The 18,659-nt window shown below is 41.5% G+C and overlaps 1 protein-coding gene and 1 pseudogene across 1 annotated transcript; one reads left to right on the top strand and one right to left on the bottom strand.

Moving 5' to 3' along the window:
- Nucleotides 1-233: 233 nt before the first annotated feature.
- Nucleotides 234-3,129, bottom strand: Pramel36l1 (PRAME like 36 like 1). The gene is made up of 3 exons (XM_039092542.2): nucleotides 2,823-3,129; nucleotides 1,785-2,375; nucleotides 234-1,012 (listed from the first exon to the last, which is right to left on the bottom strand). Exons 1-3 carry the CDS (start codon nucleotides 3,107-3,109, stop codon nucleotides 445-447), a joined length of 1,446 nt encoding a protein of 481 aa, XP_038948470.1. The 5' UTR covers nucleotides 3,110-3,129; the 3' UTR covers nucleotides 234-444.
- An 11,440-nt stretch (nucleotides 3,130-14,569) lies between these two features.
- Nucleotides 14,570-17,229, top strand: Pramef20-ps1 (PRAME family member 20, pseudogene 1; annotated as a pseudogene).
- Nucleotides 17,230-18,659: the final 1,430 nt, after the last annotated feature.

Genomic DNA, 18,659 nt, shown 5'->3' with positions numbered 1-18,659 from the left:
ACCCTAAGAGAACACAAATGCGCTAACTTGTTCATTTTACCCCTCTCCAGACGGTATTTGTTACAGAATCCTTAAATTTGGATACTTTATTCAACTATGACAACATTAATGACGTGTAAAAAAGAACATATGCTCTAGTTGTTCACTGAATTCAGCGAAGGACAAAAAGTTGAAAAGTAAACTACAAAGACTATAGGTACTCTGTCCAGAATACGGATCGTGAAAATGTCCCAGTTGTGTTTCTGACTCCACAAGGCCCCTGTTCCCACAGTCCATCAGACAGTTTCCCTTTTCAAGCTTAGCTTCCAAGATCCCAGTCTCTGTACATGATTTTTGTTTTCAACCATCTAAACAGTGTCTGAAATCACAATCAGTGAGCACCCCAGGTGAGAGTTGTGTCAGGATCCTGTCATTTATTCATATCTAGTAGTCATGTACCCAAGTTTACAGCCGGCAACTACAAGTTCTGTTCTCCCGTCCATAGACACACTGCATACCACATTTGTGGCACATATTTGTAGCAAAAGAAATGCTCTTGAGCTGCCTTATTGTCCCAAGTGTATCCATGAGCTCCAGACAAAGTTGGGCAAACCTTTCTCTGCAGACATGAGCTAACTCATCATAGCACTCCAGAGGGGCAGGGTATTGTTCCACATTGATTTTTCTCCAGTTGGCAGTGTGCTGCAAAAAGTCCTTTAGGATGGCCATGGAGAAGTCATTGTTGTAGAAGTTAATCTTGGTGAGCTGAGAGCATCGTGTGAGGGCAGGTAGGAGGGCATTGAGCTGGTAGTCTTTCATTCTACACCCCTGCAAATCCAGAGTCTGAATTTTATCTGCCACTTTCTCCACGAGACTTCTCAGAGGCATAATATCCAAAGAACTTAGGGTCACACCTCTCATCTCCAGATGTTTAAGGTGAAAGAGGCTCTGACAGAAGGAGAAGGAATCCAAGTCTTTCTGTGAAATTCGGTAGTGCATGATGGAGAGTTTCACCAAGGGTGTCATCAGGCTCCTAGAAATAAAGAAGACAAGAACATTAACTCTTGTAAATGGTGATGGGATTTGTGGGGTGGGCTTTATGAAATCAAAGAAGGAACCAGGTGACCAAATATCAAAGATATTATCTAAGAGGTTTCCTTTTAAAATCAGTCCATTCACACCCACAGCTGATCTTTTGCTCTCAGTCTCAAGCAGAGAAGCAATTTATCCTACAGGACCATGCTGTAAGAGGAAAAATTCTATGCTAAAAGATTCCTGACAATATCTAGGGAAATTATTTGTAGACTCACTCTTAGATGCATTCCATCCTAGGCTCTGAACACTCAATTTAGTCTTCCTTTACAGGCCCAAACCTTTCCTCATGACCAAGTTGCTCAGACCTATGCAGCTCAAAACCCTTCACTCATGGGAATCTAGTGAAAGATAGAAGGCTGTTCCCACAGAACCCCATCCAGATATCCCCTCCTCACTTTGCTGCTGAGTCCTACGACTCTTAACTGCATGCTCATTTTCCTTTTCTCTTTCTGGGCTATACGTTGCCTACAATTCCATACAGAATTACAACCCCCCCGATGAGATATGAACTATTGCATAACTTCCTTCAATCCTCTACTTCAGAAGAGCTCATTTGTGACTTTGAATCACTACACACAATTTCCATATTCTAAAGCTCCCAAAATGTTTGTTTCTATTGACTGACTTAAAAACAACCTGCACCATTAAATCTTAAAATAGAAGAGGAAAGGTTGCTCTGCTAGGTAACCCAGCCCTCCATCCTTGCTTACCTGAAGACCTGATTCATGTGGTCTCTAAGAAAATGGACGCCACTCAAGGAGAGATGCTGGAGACAATTGAATTTTGAGAACATAGAAATGAAACCCTTGACACACTTGTCCTCTCTCTCTCCTGTTCTATTGGCAATCTTGAATACATTCTTGTAGAGGGGTGCCAGGAGCAGTTTGCGAAGATTTCTCATTTGCCCAAAGAAGGGAGTAAAATGGGCCAGCTGGAAGACATTCCACTCAGTGTTCAGTTCCAATTCCTCGATGTTCTCTGGGTGAAAGACATTCAAGATCTCTCTGATAAAGTCCATAGGCATAGCCCAGATCTTCAGCTTCGTACAGCAGAAATGCAGGAAGCCCTTTCTCTGCTGGGCCCACTTCAAGAAGCATGCTTGTGCTTCATCAAGACGGGGCCTGAGGCACAGCTCAGTTACCACCTTCAGTTTGTGCCTCAGTGCATATTGGGGAAGGACCTTCACTACCGGATTTTCATCCAAGGACTCTGAAGAACAGCTGCCATCCTCTTCATCAGCCCATATGTTCCAGAAAGTGTGGTGCACATTCCTCAGGTCCAGAACCTGAAGTTTTCCCTTGCTAAGGGTGAAAAAGATGAAATATTGGCAGACATGACAAGACCTTCAGTCAGTTTACACTACAGGACTCTAAACTCCATTCTCCCCTACCCTGCCATGGTGTTGGTTTTATGCAACAAGAGTAAAATGTGCACACACATTCTATGGAAGCTTTCTCTGAGCTACATTTGTATGCAGGATCACTTTCTTTCCAACAAGCTACTCTTAAGTTTTCGTTAGTCCCATAATTAGTGGTTACGGGAATACCAGGGTTAGGTGCATTCTACAGTGAGGCTACGTCTATTCAAAGCCCTAATCCAGAGAAATCTCTCCCTACTCCAAGCAACCAATAGATTTCAAGGCTTCTGTATCAGAGTCTGAAGATCCCATCAGAAAACACTCTGCCAGAACCCATAATCTCTAAAGTCTAATTCCTGTGTTCCCTTCTACAGTACTTCACACTCCTTACCTGTGGTGAATATCTCTTGTCAGTCGCATGTCTACACCTTCTAGGACAGCCTGCAAGGTTTCCAAGTTAGGTGTCTTCATCAATGCCCCAACAGGGAGACAGGGGAAAGGCCAAGTTGTCACCATTTCCTTCACAAGCTTGCTGTGCCTGCCCTCGAAGGCCTCCTTGAACAATGCTGGGAAGAGCACTGTAGGCAGCTCCTCCAGAGAGGATATGATCACAGCCTCATTTCTCAGCAGAGTCTGCCTTGCCAGCTTCTGGAGTGTGGGTGGGCTCTGAACACTCATCCTCTAAGGGCTCCAGAAAGAAGGCTCCTGGGAAAGAGGTCAGAAAAGAATATAATTTCAAGACAAAGTTTGTAAAAATTTCTTCACTATCGTAACAACCTTTAAGCTTCTGACTTACTTCTCTGGCAATGGTACAGACAACAATCTACCTCTTTATCCTAAACTGGGAGTGGAGAGACAGACTCCTACAATGTTATTATGGGAGCCTTTCAATCACACAAATTGCCCAGAATTTTCAGGTATAAAAGCTTTATGTATAACCTTTTCTCAAAAAAAATTTAAAAATTAACTCCACTTCTAACAAACCCATTGAACATACCAACAAACCAAAGCCTACTGATGTGGATCACTATTGATTCCCAGAAATCAGGATGAAGTCAGTACATTTCTGAACATTTTAGGGTTTCCTTTTCTGGGAAGAGGACCATGTCCACTTGTGAGTAACTCACAAGTAGAATTCCAGCTATTCAGAGTTAAAGTAGATCAAGGATACATGGTCTCCAGGTCTACAGTGTGAGTCGCAGTTTCACAAAAAGAAATAAAGACTATCATTTCAGTGAGCAAAACATGAGAGAACATCTTAGTCAGAATGATCTGCCTTTCACATTACCCAGAGCCACATGGTCACTTAATAAGAGAATTTGAGCAACATAGAGAATCCTTCTCTCAAAACATTATATCGAGCACACTAAGTAAATATGCAAGCTATAATAAAAAGATACCTGAGATAAGGCTAAAACTTCATTTGGAATGAAACCCAAGGTCAACAATGTGTTCCTTTCACAAGATAGAAATGAAGATTTCTCTGCTATCCTGGAGTCTAAATTTCCCTTCATCAAACTGCATGACCCAAGTGAAAATCATTACATACCAGTCCAGAGAACTGCAGATTGGTCTCTGAGTCCCAGCCAAACCAGGCTGTTTTCCAGGATGCAGGTCTCGGAGTGTGTTCTCTGGCTCCACTGAAGCTTTTATGCACCTTCCTACTCACCCCTCCCTATTGAAGCCACACCCTTCAACTGGGAACTGGATTCTGATTTCCTGATTTAATCTCCACCCTTTTACATCTAGAGCAAACATCCAATCATTTCATTGATTGAATCAGAAGGGGTTGTGACATACTCACCACTCATCACCAACCCTGCCCTCTGCCCCCCACAAAAAAAGTTTCTTGGCTAAGTATAATCATAGCACTTGTTCTTTCACCATATAACACAACAATTTTTGATTTGTTCCTTCATTTGCTTAAGGATTTCTTAGTTTTCAATATGTTTCAGGGACTGGTTCACGCTCTAAAACCAAGGTTGTGCTAGAAGTCTAAGGTCTAACAATACCCATGCCTCAGAATCCTTCTTATGCTGGGATTACTGTTCTGAATTACCATATCTGGCTGAATTTTATTCATGGGACCAGAGTCATCTCCACTTTGCTTCAGCTCGTGGTTTAATCTGTAGCCATTTAAAGACATAAAATAATTCAACAATATTCTTTTCCACTGGATTTGAAAGCAAACCCTGCATCAGAGAAAGGAATATATACTGAAGCTCAAGGACTGTAGTGGATGCTCTGTCAATGAACTGCCGCAGCAGCCACACACAAGGTGGAACTGGACCATGGCTTGATCCATTACTATTGTAGCCAGAATGCTGTGTCTGTACTCAGATGGTAGGAAGTCAAGCAGTATACTGGGAGTCCTGTCTCCAACTCTCTGGGCAGCATACATGATGGGGCATGCTGCTAAGCTGAAAATTGAAAGTTGGAGGTAGGAGGCTCTGTTAAAAGTCATGTTCAGCCAAATTGTAAGCTGAAGAATAGCATGAGTCAGACAAAACCTGCTCTGTAAATGGACAAAAAACAAAGAGAAAGTAGGTTCTGAGGGAGATGCTGCCCTTGACACCCCAGGAAACAGAGATTTGAGGTAGGATCAACATAACAGACTTAATTGAGGGAATGATGCCTGGAGTGGGATATGGACTATAGAGTTGCTTGACCCATATCGAGAACCTGTCAATCCTCAATTCCCATCACCTATAGGGTTGCTTGAGTTGGTCTGTGACTCCAGTTCCACCCAAATCTGAAAGCCACTTCTGACCTTCCTTGGCACCAGGCATGTGAGTGATGCCCATTCATATTTGGAGGAAAAACACCCCCTACACATAGAGTAAACCTTCCTAAAACAATAGATCTATGTTGGGAATGTTGGCATACAAATTTAATTCCTCCACTCAGGAGTCAAAGTTGACTGATTCAGTGAACTCTGGGCTAGCCTTATCTAAATAATTAATTCCTAACCAGTGAAGCCTGTGGAGTAAGGATATGTGTTAAAATTAAACCAGAGCTGGGCAAGGGGGCACTGAGGAGACAAAGGCAGGTGGATCTTCCAGGTCCAGGCCAAATCAGTCCACAGAGTGGTTTGCAAGATAGTTGGGGCTCTTAAAAAGAGATACCTAGTGTCAGAACAAGAAAACAAACAAAGACTCGAACAAGGTATAGTTTACACTGTGGTTCCTGTACAGGTCTTAACCCTAGCAATAGGGAGGGAGAAACAGGTGGACCTGTGAAGTCAAGGTCAGCCTGGTATATACTGTGAGTTCAGGAACAACCTTAGCTTTTAAACAAACAAACACTGTATAAAACAAAGCAAAAGAAAAAACTACAGCAACAGAAAACAAAAAAATCAAAAAACAAAACAAACAAACAAAGAAACAAACAAAAAACCCAAAACTCCCCAATGGACAAAGCAAACAAAATTTCTAAATAAAAACCTTAAGAGAACATTACAGCTAGTGAGTGGTTCAGACTAGAATTTCAATTGCTGCCATGACTGAATTCACTAAAGAGAACCACAGGTATACTGAAAGAAACTGCTTCAGGTTCTAGTTCTCCCTCCACTACATGCAGGCTCCATTGCTGACACACCAAAACACAAATGAACTAAGATATTCATCATGGAGAGAACAGCAGCAGAGATGATCCACGGTGGTGATGCAAGCTTCAAGGTACAGAGGAAGGAAGGCCCCAAAACTGAGTCTAGCCTACACTAAACAATGTAATTCTGTCTCATCCAAACATATAATTACAATCAGAGCTGGGTGTTAAATAGGCAGCTCAGTCACATGTCCGTGGACTTCATGAATGAAAATGGCTGCAGTACAGAGTCCAAGCTCCTTGGGTCAAGAGAATAAGGGTTGCTTCCAAAGCGCTAAAGATGTCTCCTGGGAAAAGGAAAGAGAAATCAATAATGGAAATTAAGATTTTCAGGATACAATGGGACCAAGAGAAAGGAGACTTTGAGCTGGGATGGGCTCACTAGCAGGTAGTTAGGGAGCTTAAGGGCTAGCTTAGACCTTGACAAGTTAACAGGCACCACAGTTATTAATGGAAGATCCACAATTACATCTGGCCAGAGATAAAGACAGTGACTCCTTTTTAGGAAGCTGGGAAAAAAATCAAGCCTCATAGGGCATGGAGGCTTTTTTCTAAATACCGAATGATGGAGAAAGGACTTTCTTCAGGTGCAGGCTTTGGACTCAATGAGACAGGATAGACACCTGATGCAATTATATTCATAAAAGCTTTTCTCTAGAGCTTCTCTGTGATTGCCATATGTCCCTCTGGGAAGCTTGCCCAGGATGTGCTTGAGGAATTCCATGCAATGGTGGAACACATAAGATTCAGCTGGTTGGACAGCATGGTTTTATCAAAATTCAAGGACCGCAGTCCTGGTGACTTTGATCTTCTGTTCCATGCTCTTCAGAGTAGGAGGATGGAGGGCCTGACAGGTTACTTGTATTTTTGTTTGTTTGCTTGTTTGTTTCTTTATTTTTGTCAGTTCTGTCTTTGGTTGAGTGTGCCCTCTGAACTTGACTGAAACTGAGATCCTGTTCCTTAGTCCTGCTCTGTATGTGCTTGAAAAAACTTTCTAGCCCACTTGCTAGTCTGGTGTTCTATAGATAGGGTCAATTTTGAATTTCATCTCACAGAGATCCTCCTGCCTTTGCCTTCCTTTTGTCCTGGGAGAATTTCTATGCGAGCAAAGTCACCTGGCTGTGTTTTCATCATTTATTACCATCATTGTTCAGCAGGAAGTCATCTGGAGCCCTTAGTGTGCTATTGAAAATACATGCACAATACCATAAAACAGCATTATAAAAGGACATGACAAACACCTTACACAATTATTTGTCTGTTCAGGAAGAAAGAGTTGAGCTTCATGCTCTCACATCTTCTACTAAGGCAGCATTCAGAAGGCTGAGGCAGGAGGATGACATGCATTCATTTTGGCAAGCATTTCTATGGCTGCTGAAATGCCTTATCTTTATGTTCAGACTCCAGTTTAGAATACCTGATGTATGTGTGAACTCGGGTGAACTAATAACTGGTACGTTTTACAAAAGTCAAAGTTGCACCTCAACAAAATCAAATCTCTAGGCTAATCCCCAACAAGACCAGCATTACCAGGTTATACCCTCAACCAGACCAGTATGTATATGTTATTCCTCTATCAAACCTACCCTTCAGTTACAAGCCCACACCTTGTCTAAGACCAACAATGAAGAGGGCAAGAGAAATTAAGTTTATGTCTGTCTCCCAGCAATGGCCAATTATGATAAGTCCACAGTAGCTTTCCAATTACATGCTTGCATATTTACCTCTGCTTGCTGCTTATTATAAAGCTAGCCATGATAGAAATTTTGGGATCCACCACCACAAAACTTTCCTATATGATGAAGGTAAGTTGGGAGGGATGCGGAACTTGCTTTAATAGAGCAAAAAACTGCTGTGATGTGCATCAGATCAGATCATGTTGGTTTTTTGGGGGAATCTCTAACATTTCCCTCCCACAACAGTGTAAATCAGGGAATAAAGTCCTTGTTTGGCATTCACAAAAGAGTAGATTATGTATCACTGCATGATCTAGACAGATGGGGACATCCATTTCTTTCCAGAACAGTGAGTCTGAGTACACACCTAGAAATATGATGTCATCTTTGGATATAATATAATGTGTTTTGCAAACCTATACCATACTAAAGTTTTCAAAACAACTTATAAAGTGTGCCAGGGAGGGACATGCCATCCATAGTTTTAAGAGAGTTGAAGTAGGTTTTCATAAAGGAAAGATCACAGCAAGTGGAGAGGTGCTCAGTGGTTGTCGGGTATCTTGAATGCTCTAGGATTAGTTGAAGACTCTCATATTTACAGAACACCTAAATTCAATTGCACAACACATCCCACACCTGAGTTCATCTTAAGGAAGCATGCTAGGCTGAATCTACATGAAATAGTCCCTCATTTTTGTAGTCCAGAGCAGCGTCTCTGTCAGACACTCCTTTTTCTCTTTCTCTTTGTCTCCATTTAGAAATTGGCTCAAATGTAGGGTTCAGGTTGTTCCTGTATTAACCTATGGCTGAAGATGGTCTTGAACTAATCCTCCGGATTTCAATTCTTGCACTGTGAGATTACAATTTTTGCTATCTTGCAAACTGCATGGAATCCTGGAGAGAGAATGCCCTGTATGCTGCATGGCTCTCTGCATATTGAGTACACACCAATCACCCTGGGACAGTATTAATGGAATCAAGCTATGCTCCTGCCTCCATCTCTTGAATAGGTGATGCTGTAGTTTATTGGAAAAGTATTCAATTCAGTCCTTGAGAACCAAAACATATTCCTGACTATTAAACTGTGTATTCCAAATCTAGTGATAATAATATTACAAATTATTTTATGACTAGTATGAGCATCAGAGTAAACCCTGATCTTAGGCAAAAAGGACTGACTTGGTCACATGAATAGAATTCACTCAGTTATAGTGATTACAATATTAATCCAAGCAGGAAGAAAGATAGTGAGGCACAAGGATTGTTGAACTTAGAGTTCTAAAACAACCCTGGCTTCAAAATAGGACCCAGTACAGTACTGGATTCAAAACTACGTAATAAGTAAGGAAATGAGGGGAGAAATTCAAAAATTCCACGATATGTTGCTAATTAACATGTGAAATGTTTGAGGGATGGTCTCATGGGGAGGAATTCTCACCCAGAGCTCTGATTCAATCAAGGAACTGGTTGGATGATGTTCCCTATAGAATTCAAAGGGTGGAGTTTGACCATCCAATCTAATTCCAGTTTGGGATTGGAGGGTGTGCTTGCAATAGGGAGGGTGAGCAGCGAGGTATATACAGGCTTCAGTGGAGCTAGAGAAAACATTCCGAGACCTGGAGCCTAGATAGCTGCCTGGTTTCCCTGGGACTCAGAGACCTCCTTGCAGTGCTCAGAACTGGTATGTAAATGGTTTCCTTTGAGTCATGCACTTTGATATATGCCTTTAGACTCTAAAATATGACAACACATTTTAATTTCTGTCTCTTTAGATGAACTCAACAAAGTCCTTGGATTTAATTCCAAATCAAGTTTTAGCCTCATTTCTAACATCTATGTTAGCCTGTTGATTTCAATATTGTGATAGATTTTTTAAAAGAAGGTGATTCTATGTTATTCAAGCTCTCCTAGAAATGGCCATGTGGCTCTGGGTAGGCTGGATTTCAAAACACTCCTGACTCAGCAGCCTCCTCAGGACTAAGATTACTAACATATTACTTCATATTTCCATTCTCACAAATGCTTGTTGTGTTTGTTTTTCTGAGACCCTGGCTCATACTGGAAACCTGGAGAACTTGTGTCTTTGATCCTCTTTAACTCAAAATATCTAGAATTATACTTGTGATTTACTCAAATATCTTACCTAAGGCTTTGCTTTGCATCTCTTTAACATAATTTGTTATTGGATGTGGTCTGCTTTTGGGACCCAGGAAAACCTGAAAATTTAAGAACCCACTGTTTTCATCCTTCTTAGGAGGAATTCCATTTTCATCCACAACAGGAGGGTTTTTTTTGTTTGTTTGTTTCTTTTCTTGTTAGTTTGCTTATTTGTTCATTTCATTTCTTGTTTGTTGGTTGTTTGTATTTCATTCTTTTCTTTTCTTTTAATCTTTATTAACTCGAGTATTTATTTACATTTCAATTGTTATTCCCCTTCCTGGTTTCCCCGCCTACAAACCCCTAGCCCCTCCCCCTCCAATTCTATATGAGTGTTCCCCTCCCAATCCTCCCACCATTAACGCCCCCCCAAACAACCACGTTCACTGGGGTTCAGTCTTGGCAGGACCAAGGGCTTCCCTTTCCACTGGTGCTCTTAATAGGTTATTCAATGCTAAGTATGCAGTTGGAGTCCAGGGTCAGTCCATGTATAGTCTTTGGGTAGTATCTTAGTCCCTGGAAGCTCTGGTTGGTTGGCATTGTTGTTCATATGGTATCTCAAGTCCCTTCAAGCTCTTTAAGTCCTTTCTAAGATTCCATCAACTGGGGTCTGGTTCTCAGTCTGTGGTTTAATGATGGCATTCGCCTATATATTTGCTGTACTCTGGCTGTGACTCTCAGGAGAGATCTACATCCGGTTCCTGTACCCTGCACTTCTTTCCTATATCAATCTTATCTAGTTTGGTGGCTCTGTATATATGGGCCACATGTGGGGCAGGCTATGAATGGGTGTTCCTTCTGCCTCTGTTCTAAACTTTGCCTTCCTGCTCCCTTCCAAGGGTATTCTTGTTCCCCTTTTAAAGAAGTAGTGAAGCACTGGCATTTTGGTGATCCTTGAGTTTCATGTAGTCTGTGCACCTAGGTTATTTCGAACATTTGGGCTAATATCCACTTATCAATGAGTGCATACCATGTGTGTTTTTCTGTGATTGGGTTACCTCCCTCAGGATGATATTTTCCAGTTCCAACCATTTGCCTATGAATTTCTTAAAGTCATTCTTTTTGATGGGTGAGTAAAATTCCTTTGTGTAGATGTACCACATTTTCTGCATCCATTACTCTATGAAGGGCACCTGGGTTCTTTCCACCTTCTGAGTAGTATAAATAAGGCTGCTATGAACATAGTGGAGCATGTGTCTTTGTTACATGTTGGGGGCATCTTTTAGGTATATGCCCAAGAGTGGTATAGCTGAGTCCTCAGATTGTTCAATGTCCAATTTTCTGAGGAACTTCCAGACTGATTTACAGTACTGATTGTACCAGTCTGCAATCCCTCCAGCAATGGAGGAGTGTTCCTCTTTCTCCACATCCTCCCCAGCATTTGCTGTCACCTGAGTTTTTCATCATTCTCACTGGTGTGAGTTGAAATCTCAGTGTTGTTTTGATTTGCAGTTTTCTTATGACTAAAGATATTGAATATTTCCCTATGTGTTTCTTAGGCATTCAGCATTCCTCAGCTGTGAATTCTTTGTTTAGCTCTGAACTCCATTTTTTTTTATGATGACTTTATTCCACAGATGTGTAATATACTTTAGACATTTAGTAATACTGCAGACAGAATTCAAGGCTGTAATTCTGTAGTAGGGGACTTGCTAGCATACACAAAGTCCCCAGTTTGGCCCCTAGCTTTACAAAGGCAAAACTTAGAAATATCTTTGAAAGTAAGATCATGTAACATCAGTGGTCACCAGAAAAGGTCAAAAGTAGCAACTATGAAGTATATAACAAATAATATTTGCTTCAAGGTAAAGTATTATGCACTTAAGTACCCCCAAAATGATTTTTCTATGACACATGATATCACATAATGTAATCAACGTTTTTTAAAAAATAAACTTTAGAAGGCAAACTATTCCCAGCATAAAATTTCTTCCCCAAGTACATCTATTAATATCGTACAGAAAGCACGGTTTAGGTAATGATGCTTTTAGGTCCTAGGATTGACTATGAAATTCAGGTTATATTTAACTCCTTGACTCAGGTTTAGGGTGTTCTGAAACTGCTGGAAACAACTAGTTAAATACTTAAAAACTCAGATTTCCTGGAATGTGAGATGAAAATAAGGCCTTAAGGTGAGAAAGAAAACGGGAAATACAGAAACAGTTCAGTGAAACACAAGAAGAATGAATCATTAAGACAGGGTTGAGGACACGTGGCGGTTTTGAGCGTGTTAGTTCCCGTCCTCTACTCTTTAAAAATCCCAGGGGGCACTAGGCTGCCGGACTCGGCTCTGACTTCAATTCTGGACCTTCGATTCTTTCAGTATGCTAAGAGAGAAACACAGAATACCGTCTGTCTGTCTGCTCCTCTCCCCAACCCCCACCCCATCTCTCGACCCGGCTGGCCTTGAACTCAGGAATTCAGGGACCCGCCAGCCTCCTGAGTTCTGGGATTACTGGGATTATATCGTTTAAAAGTCAACATATCTCATTCCTCTCAACCAAAAGAGATTAATACGTCACGCAGTACCAAATCTCCACGTTGAATCTAATTTGAAGCCAGCATAACTATTTTGAAGCCTCAAAAATGAAAAACTGTAACACAGTTTTTATAGTTGGGATACAAGGAAAAAGGATTGGACATAGCCAAAGGTCTCTGCGAAGTGAGTCTAAAGACTGCAGAGGGCTATCAGAGTGAGTTACAATTTAAACCAGTGTTTGCAAAAGACTTCTTCCTAAAATCTGCATCCAATTTGAGATAGCCGCCCTTCATCTTGCTCTCCTTTCGTTTTCTCTTTGGGCGTCCCTCGCTCCAACTTTCCTGTCTGCTTCTCCCAAGACAGACTGTCGCTGGAAGAAACTAATAGGCTTGACACGTCCGCCGTCCCAGGATGACACCACAGCTTGAGCTACTGCAGCTTGAGTCGCACTGCTACTTGGGGCGGAAGAGCAGGGCGCAGGCGCAGTGAATCACTGTTGCCGAACTTCCTGAACTCCATTTTTTAATAGGGTTACTTGTCTCCCTGCAGTCTAACTTCTTGAGTTCTTTTTATATTTTGGATATAAGCCCTCTGTCAGTTGTAGAATTGGTAAAGATCTCTTCCCAATCTGTTGGTTGTCGTTTTGTCCTAACAACAGTGTCCTTTGCCCTACAGAAGATTTGTAGTTTTAAGAGATCCCATTTGTCGATTATTGATCTTAGAGCAGAAGCCATTGGTGTTTTGTTCAGGAAGTTTTCTCCAGTGCCCATGTGTTCGAGAGGCTTCCCCACTTTTTCTTCTATTAGTTTGAGTGTATCTGTTTTTAAGAGGAGGTCCTTGATCCACTTGGACTTAAGCTTTGTACAGGGTGATAAGCGTGGATCAATCTGCATTCTTCTACATGCTGACCTCCAGTTGAACTAGCACCATTTGCTGAAAATGCTATCTTTTTTTCATTAGATGGTTTTGGCTTCTTTGTCAAAAATCAAGTGATTATAGGTGTGTGGGTTCATTTCTGGGTCTTCAATTCTATTCCACTTGTCTGGCTGTCTGTCACAGTACCAATACCATGCAGTTTTTATCACTATTCCTGTGTAATACTGCTTGCATAGTGTTTGTTGATTGTAATTCATTATTTTCTTTTTTCATTTATGAGTTATTTTATTGAATTACATTACAAAAGTTGTCCCCCTTCTTGGTCTCCACTTGACTACTCTCCTCCCAACCTCCCTCCACTTGGACACTAAAGAGATGCTCCCACATCTGCCCACCCACTCCTCCCTCACCCCTATAACATCCCACTTACCTGGGGCTACAAGCCTCCTCTGGACCAAGAGCCTTCCCTCCCATTGTTGCAATTTATGGAAATTTGTGCTACATATTAATCTGAAAGGATGAATCCAACCATACTCTTTCTTTGGTGCTTAGTCTTTTGGAGCTCCAAGTGGTTCATTTAGTTAATATTTGTTATTCATTAGGGGTTGTAAGCTGATTCAGCTCCTTCACTTCTTCCCTATCTCTGCCTTGGTGGTCCCAAGCTCAGCCAAATTCATTGTTTATAAGTGGCCGCAATTGTCTGAGACAGGTCGGCACAGCCTCTCTGAGGATAGCCATACCAGGCTATTGTCTGTAAGCATAGCTTGGCAATACTGTCACAGTTTGATTTCTGTTGGTGGGATGGATCCCAAGGTAGGTAGACTCTGAATGGTCTTTCCTTCAGGCTCTACTGCTTTTTCTCCATGCTTTTCCTTTAGAAAGGAAGAATTCTAGGTTAAACATTTTGAGATGGATTAGTGGCCCCATCCTTCAACTGGGAGTCACCTGTATCCACAGATGGTTGTCTATTAAGGTTCCATCTCCCCTCTGTTGAATATTTAGCTACTGTCATCCACATTGTGCCCTGAATGTCTCTCCCATTTTCCTATCTCTCTTTCATCCTTTCTTTTTCTTTAAAGAAATGGTCACACTTAACACATCAAGAGCAGAAAATTATATACCCATTTGAGTGATATAAAATCTGACATGCTGCCAGTGTGGGAGTCTGTCTTTACATGACCAGTTTAGGATGAAGAGGTAAAATGATGTCTCTACCATTGGCAGAGCACAAACTCAGAAGCTTTGTGGTTGTTGTGATTTTGAGGAAATTTTATGAACTTTTTCTTGAAAGTGCATCTTTTCTGAATCCTTCACCAGGTGCTTTCTGAGTGGAGACCTTAAAAGATGAGTGTTCAGACCCCACCCACACTCGAGAAGCTGGCAATTCAGTCTCTGATAAGAAATGAAGATGTGGCCATGTCCTCTCTGGGAGAGCTGCCTGCTGTGCTCTTCCCAGCACTGTTCAGGAGGCCTTCACTGGGAAACACATCAACCTCGTGAAGGAAATGGTGTCAGCTTGGCCTTTTCCCTGTCTACCTGTGGGTGCATTGATGAAGACACCTAACCTGGAAACTTTGCAGGCTGTGCTAGATGGAGTAGACATGCAACTGACAAGAAAGTTTCACACCAGGTAAGGAATAACCAATTACTATAGAAGAGAGCACATGGACTACACAGTAGAGTTTGTCAGGACAGTTGTCTTGGTTATACGTGGATCAGAAAATTTTGATAGCATCTTCATGCAGGGATACATGGTCCATGAAAGCTCTTTACTTGTCCTAAGGATGGCTAGATATGGATTATATTAGAATATGGACTAGAGTAAATGTAGCCTCAGAGTTGAATGAGCATATCCCTGGCATTCCCCAAACCACTAATAAAGTGACTAAGGAGAAATAAGGATTACCTTAGTGAAAGAAAAGTAATCAAGTGGACAGAAGTCTGGGAAAGCATGTGGAGCAAGCCTGGGTCCAGTTTGAATATAAGATGCCTAAAAAATATACATCTTAGCAGGGGGAAGAAATGAGTTTACATATATGTAGTAAAAGTTGACACAGAGTCTCATGACATTCATATATTCTACCCACAGGAGAACAAAACTGCAGGTTCTCGACCTGAGAAATATGCACCATTACTTCTGGAACATACAGGCTGGAGAAGAAGACAGCAGCTGTTCAGCAGAGAACTCAAAAGAAAAGAAAGTTGTGAAAGTCTTTCACAGATATGCACTAAGGAAGCGTGTGAAGGTCATAGTTGAACTGTACATCCATTCCTGCCTGAAGGAAGAACAAACATGCCTGTTGAAGTGGGCCCAGCAGAGAAAGGGCTCCCTACATTTCTGCTGTACAAAGATGAAGGTCTGGAATCTATCACTCTGTGGTATTGGAGAGATCCTGAAGGTTTTTGATCCACAGCATATCACAGAATTAGAACTGCATACTGAGTGGACTCTGTTAGAGCTGGCACATTTTGCTCCATATTTTGGACAGATGAGAAATCTCCAGAAAGCCTTCCTGGCACCCCTGCACAGGATCATGTTCTCTAATAGCAATGGAAAAAGAGACAGAGAAGCCAAGTGTATCAAGAAGTTTATATCTCAGTTTTCCAAATTCAATTGTCTCCAGCATCTCCACATGTTCTGCGTCCATTTTCTTAGAGATCACATGAATCAAGTCCTAGGGTAAGTAACAATGAAGAGCTAGGTCAGATACCAAACCAAATGTGTCTCTCTTATCTTAAAGATTAGTGCTTCACGCTGACAGTGGTCACTAGGAACAAATATTCAAGGACTAATGGGACTCACGATTTTTATGTATAGTGTTCCACAAGGTAAATTTTACAAGTGAAATCAGTGTCTCAGATGAGCACTCATGAATGACAGAATTGATTTGGAGTTAAGAGTAGTAGTAAGAGTGGGTGGTAATTCTTCCGGGATGATAGCCAGGATTTGGAGGACTCAGTAGCACAGTGTGAACCTGAAATATATGTTCAAATCTGAAAAAACATACTTCTATCTTACCCCACTTCCCATGGGTGAAATCTTGGGATCCCAAATAGCACTGAGTGCATGGGACAGAGGGTAAAACTTTGGCTGTAAATGAGATCAAGGGTGACTTCAGAGGGAAGGAGAGAATACAGAGTCAGTGAGCACATGGCAAGTATCGAGATGCTATCACAACTTCCTTAGGGTGGAAGTTTTTCTGTGTGCTTTCTGGATTTCTGGGTTGAACTGGTTTTCATTTTTAAAGTGAAGCCAAGAGATGAACTGTGGGGTGGGCATGACTGATCAATTTCCAACAGGAAGCATCATAAATGATGTCCTTGATCATTTAGTCAAACTGACCTTGGGGTATCTGGTTCCTTCTACTACTCTGTACATTCCAGCCAAATGTCTACAACACCATTAGCCAGAACTAACCCCCTGTTCTATCCCTAGGTGTCTGATGACTCCCTTGGAGACCCTTTCAATCACTTACTACCTAATTTCACAGAAAGACTTGGATTCCCTATCCCGCAGTCAAAGCCTATTTCAGCTCAAACATCTGGATTTGAGAGGAGTGGTCTTATGTGATCTGGATATTATGCCTCTGAGAGGTCTCCTAGAGAAAGTGGCAGACACTCTTGAGACTCTGGATTTGCAGTGGTGTAAGATGACGGACTCCCAGCTTTATGCCCTCCTACCTGCCCTCAGACATTGCTGTCAGCTCACCATGGTCAACTTCTACAGCAATAACTTCTCTGTGCCCATTCTGAAGGATCTGATGCAGCACATAGCCAACTGGAGCAGGATCCGTGTGCAACAGTACCCTGCCCCTCTGGAGTGCTATGATGACTTGGCTCAAGTTTCTGTAAAAAGATTTGCCGAACTTTCTTCTGAGCTTATGTATACTCTCGGAGTAATAAGGCAGACCAAGAACATCTCCTTTGCTACAGATATCTGCCATACATGTGGTCAGCGCTGTGTCTATCACAATGGGTCCAGACTTTGTTGTTGCTGGCACTAAATTGTGAAACAGGACTTCGGTTTTTGACAACACAACAGGCTTGGGACACATCTCTCATCTGGGTTCCTAAAAGACTGTGGCTTCTGACACTGCTCAAATCGTTGAAAACCATGATGTACAGAGACTGGGATCTTGAACGCTGAGCTGGACATGGAGCAAAATTAAATTAACTGTGGGAACAATGTCCTGTTCACTCAGAAACACAATTTGGCCTTTATACAGAACTTCTGCCCAGACAGTCTAACAAGATGCTTTGTTGTGTACTTATATAAACTGGACGTTATCTCCTTGGGCTCTTTGATCGTTTCCATTCTTGCTACCAGGCTTCGTAGTGTCTGGAATGTTTAATGGGTCCAGAATGGCAAGGCCCTGGTGCATGAATGCATTGGCATGTATAAAATAAAAATTTTCTTGACACTTCTTTCCCTTGTCCTTTTTCTGGGCTACGTTTACAACCTTCTTATGTGGCTGATCAGTTATGTGCACTAAACATTCAAACTAAAGCGAGCAGCCTAGACACATCTCCAATGAAGTAGGATTAAATGAATCACAGAAGATGAAAATACAGTCCATTCAAACCACAAGGCACCTTGGCCCCATCAGGGATGCCTAAAGAGAAGAATACAACCTAGGGCAAAGTAAACAGGCTCCGGTCTGGCTTTGAACTCTTGATCTTTTTGTCATGCCTCCATGAGATTATTACTAGGAATCTCTATGTCAAGCCTTTATGCCACATGTCTCTAGAGTTTTATTCCTATGGACTCCCAAACTGTACATAGGACCCAAAATGTGTGTAAAGGTGTCCAATAATATAGAGTTCCCTCTACTATATAAAGTATCTACTTTACAAAGGAATGTTATTCTAAGTATTGATTTATAACAAAAATCTCCCTCAGCCTAGTCCTTATTACTCCTTACTGGATAGTGAACTATCAATAAAATGATTTATTGTACACTGTATTTATTAAGCCCATAGATAATAGGTTCTCCATTTAAATATCATTGTGATTGTCTGAATTGAATAATGGATCTAAATTTAAGGACTCATCCACAAATGTCCTCTCAAGAGAAGTCAAAATAAATACATTCATGCCAGGAATATCACAATTTACAATCTTGGGTAGGTGGAAAAGTTATCAGTTAACATGGAAGAAATGTGGAGACCTATGCTAGCCTGAGGTACAGAAGAAGCCAAAAAAACTAAACAAACAAATAAACAAAAAATACAAGAAACCTCTCTCAGGCTCCTTCTTTCTGTCTTCCCACACAAACTGTCTCCCTGTCTGCATGTCCAGTTCCCTGGCCTTGTTCCTTGGAATCAGTGAACTCATCTTACATTTGACCACAGTAAACATGCTTTCACATTCTTAAAACAAATGAGAGAGATTGCTCACAGGTTAAGAGCACATGCTAGTTTTGCAGAGGACCAA

Source organism: Rattus norvegicus, chromosome 14 (assembly GCF_036323735.1).
Source record: "Rattus norvegicus strain BN/NHsdMcwi chromosome 14, GRCr8, whole genome shotgun sequence".
Lineage (NCBI taxonomy): Eukaryota > Metazoa > Chordata > Mammalia > Rodentia > Muridae > Rattus > Rattus norvegicus.
The sequence above is the reverse complement of the archived record's forward strand: the minus strand, read 5'-3'. Positions and strand labels throughout refer to the sequence as shown.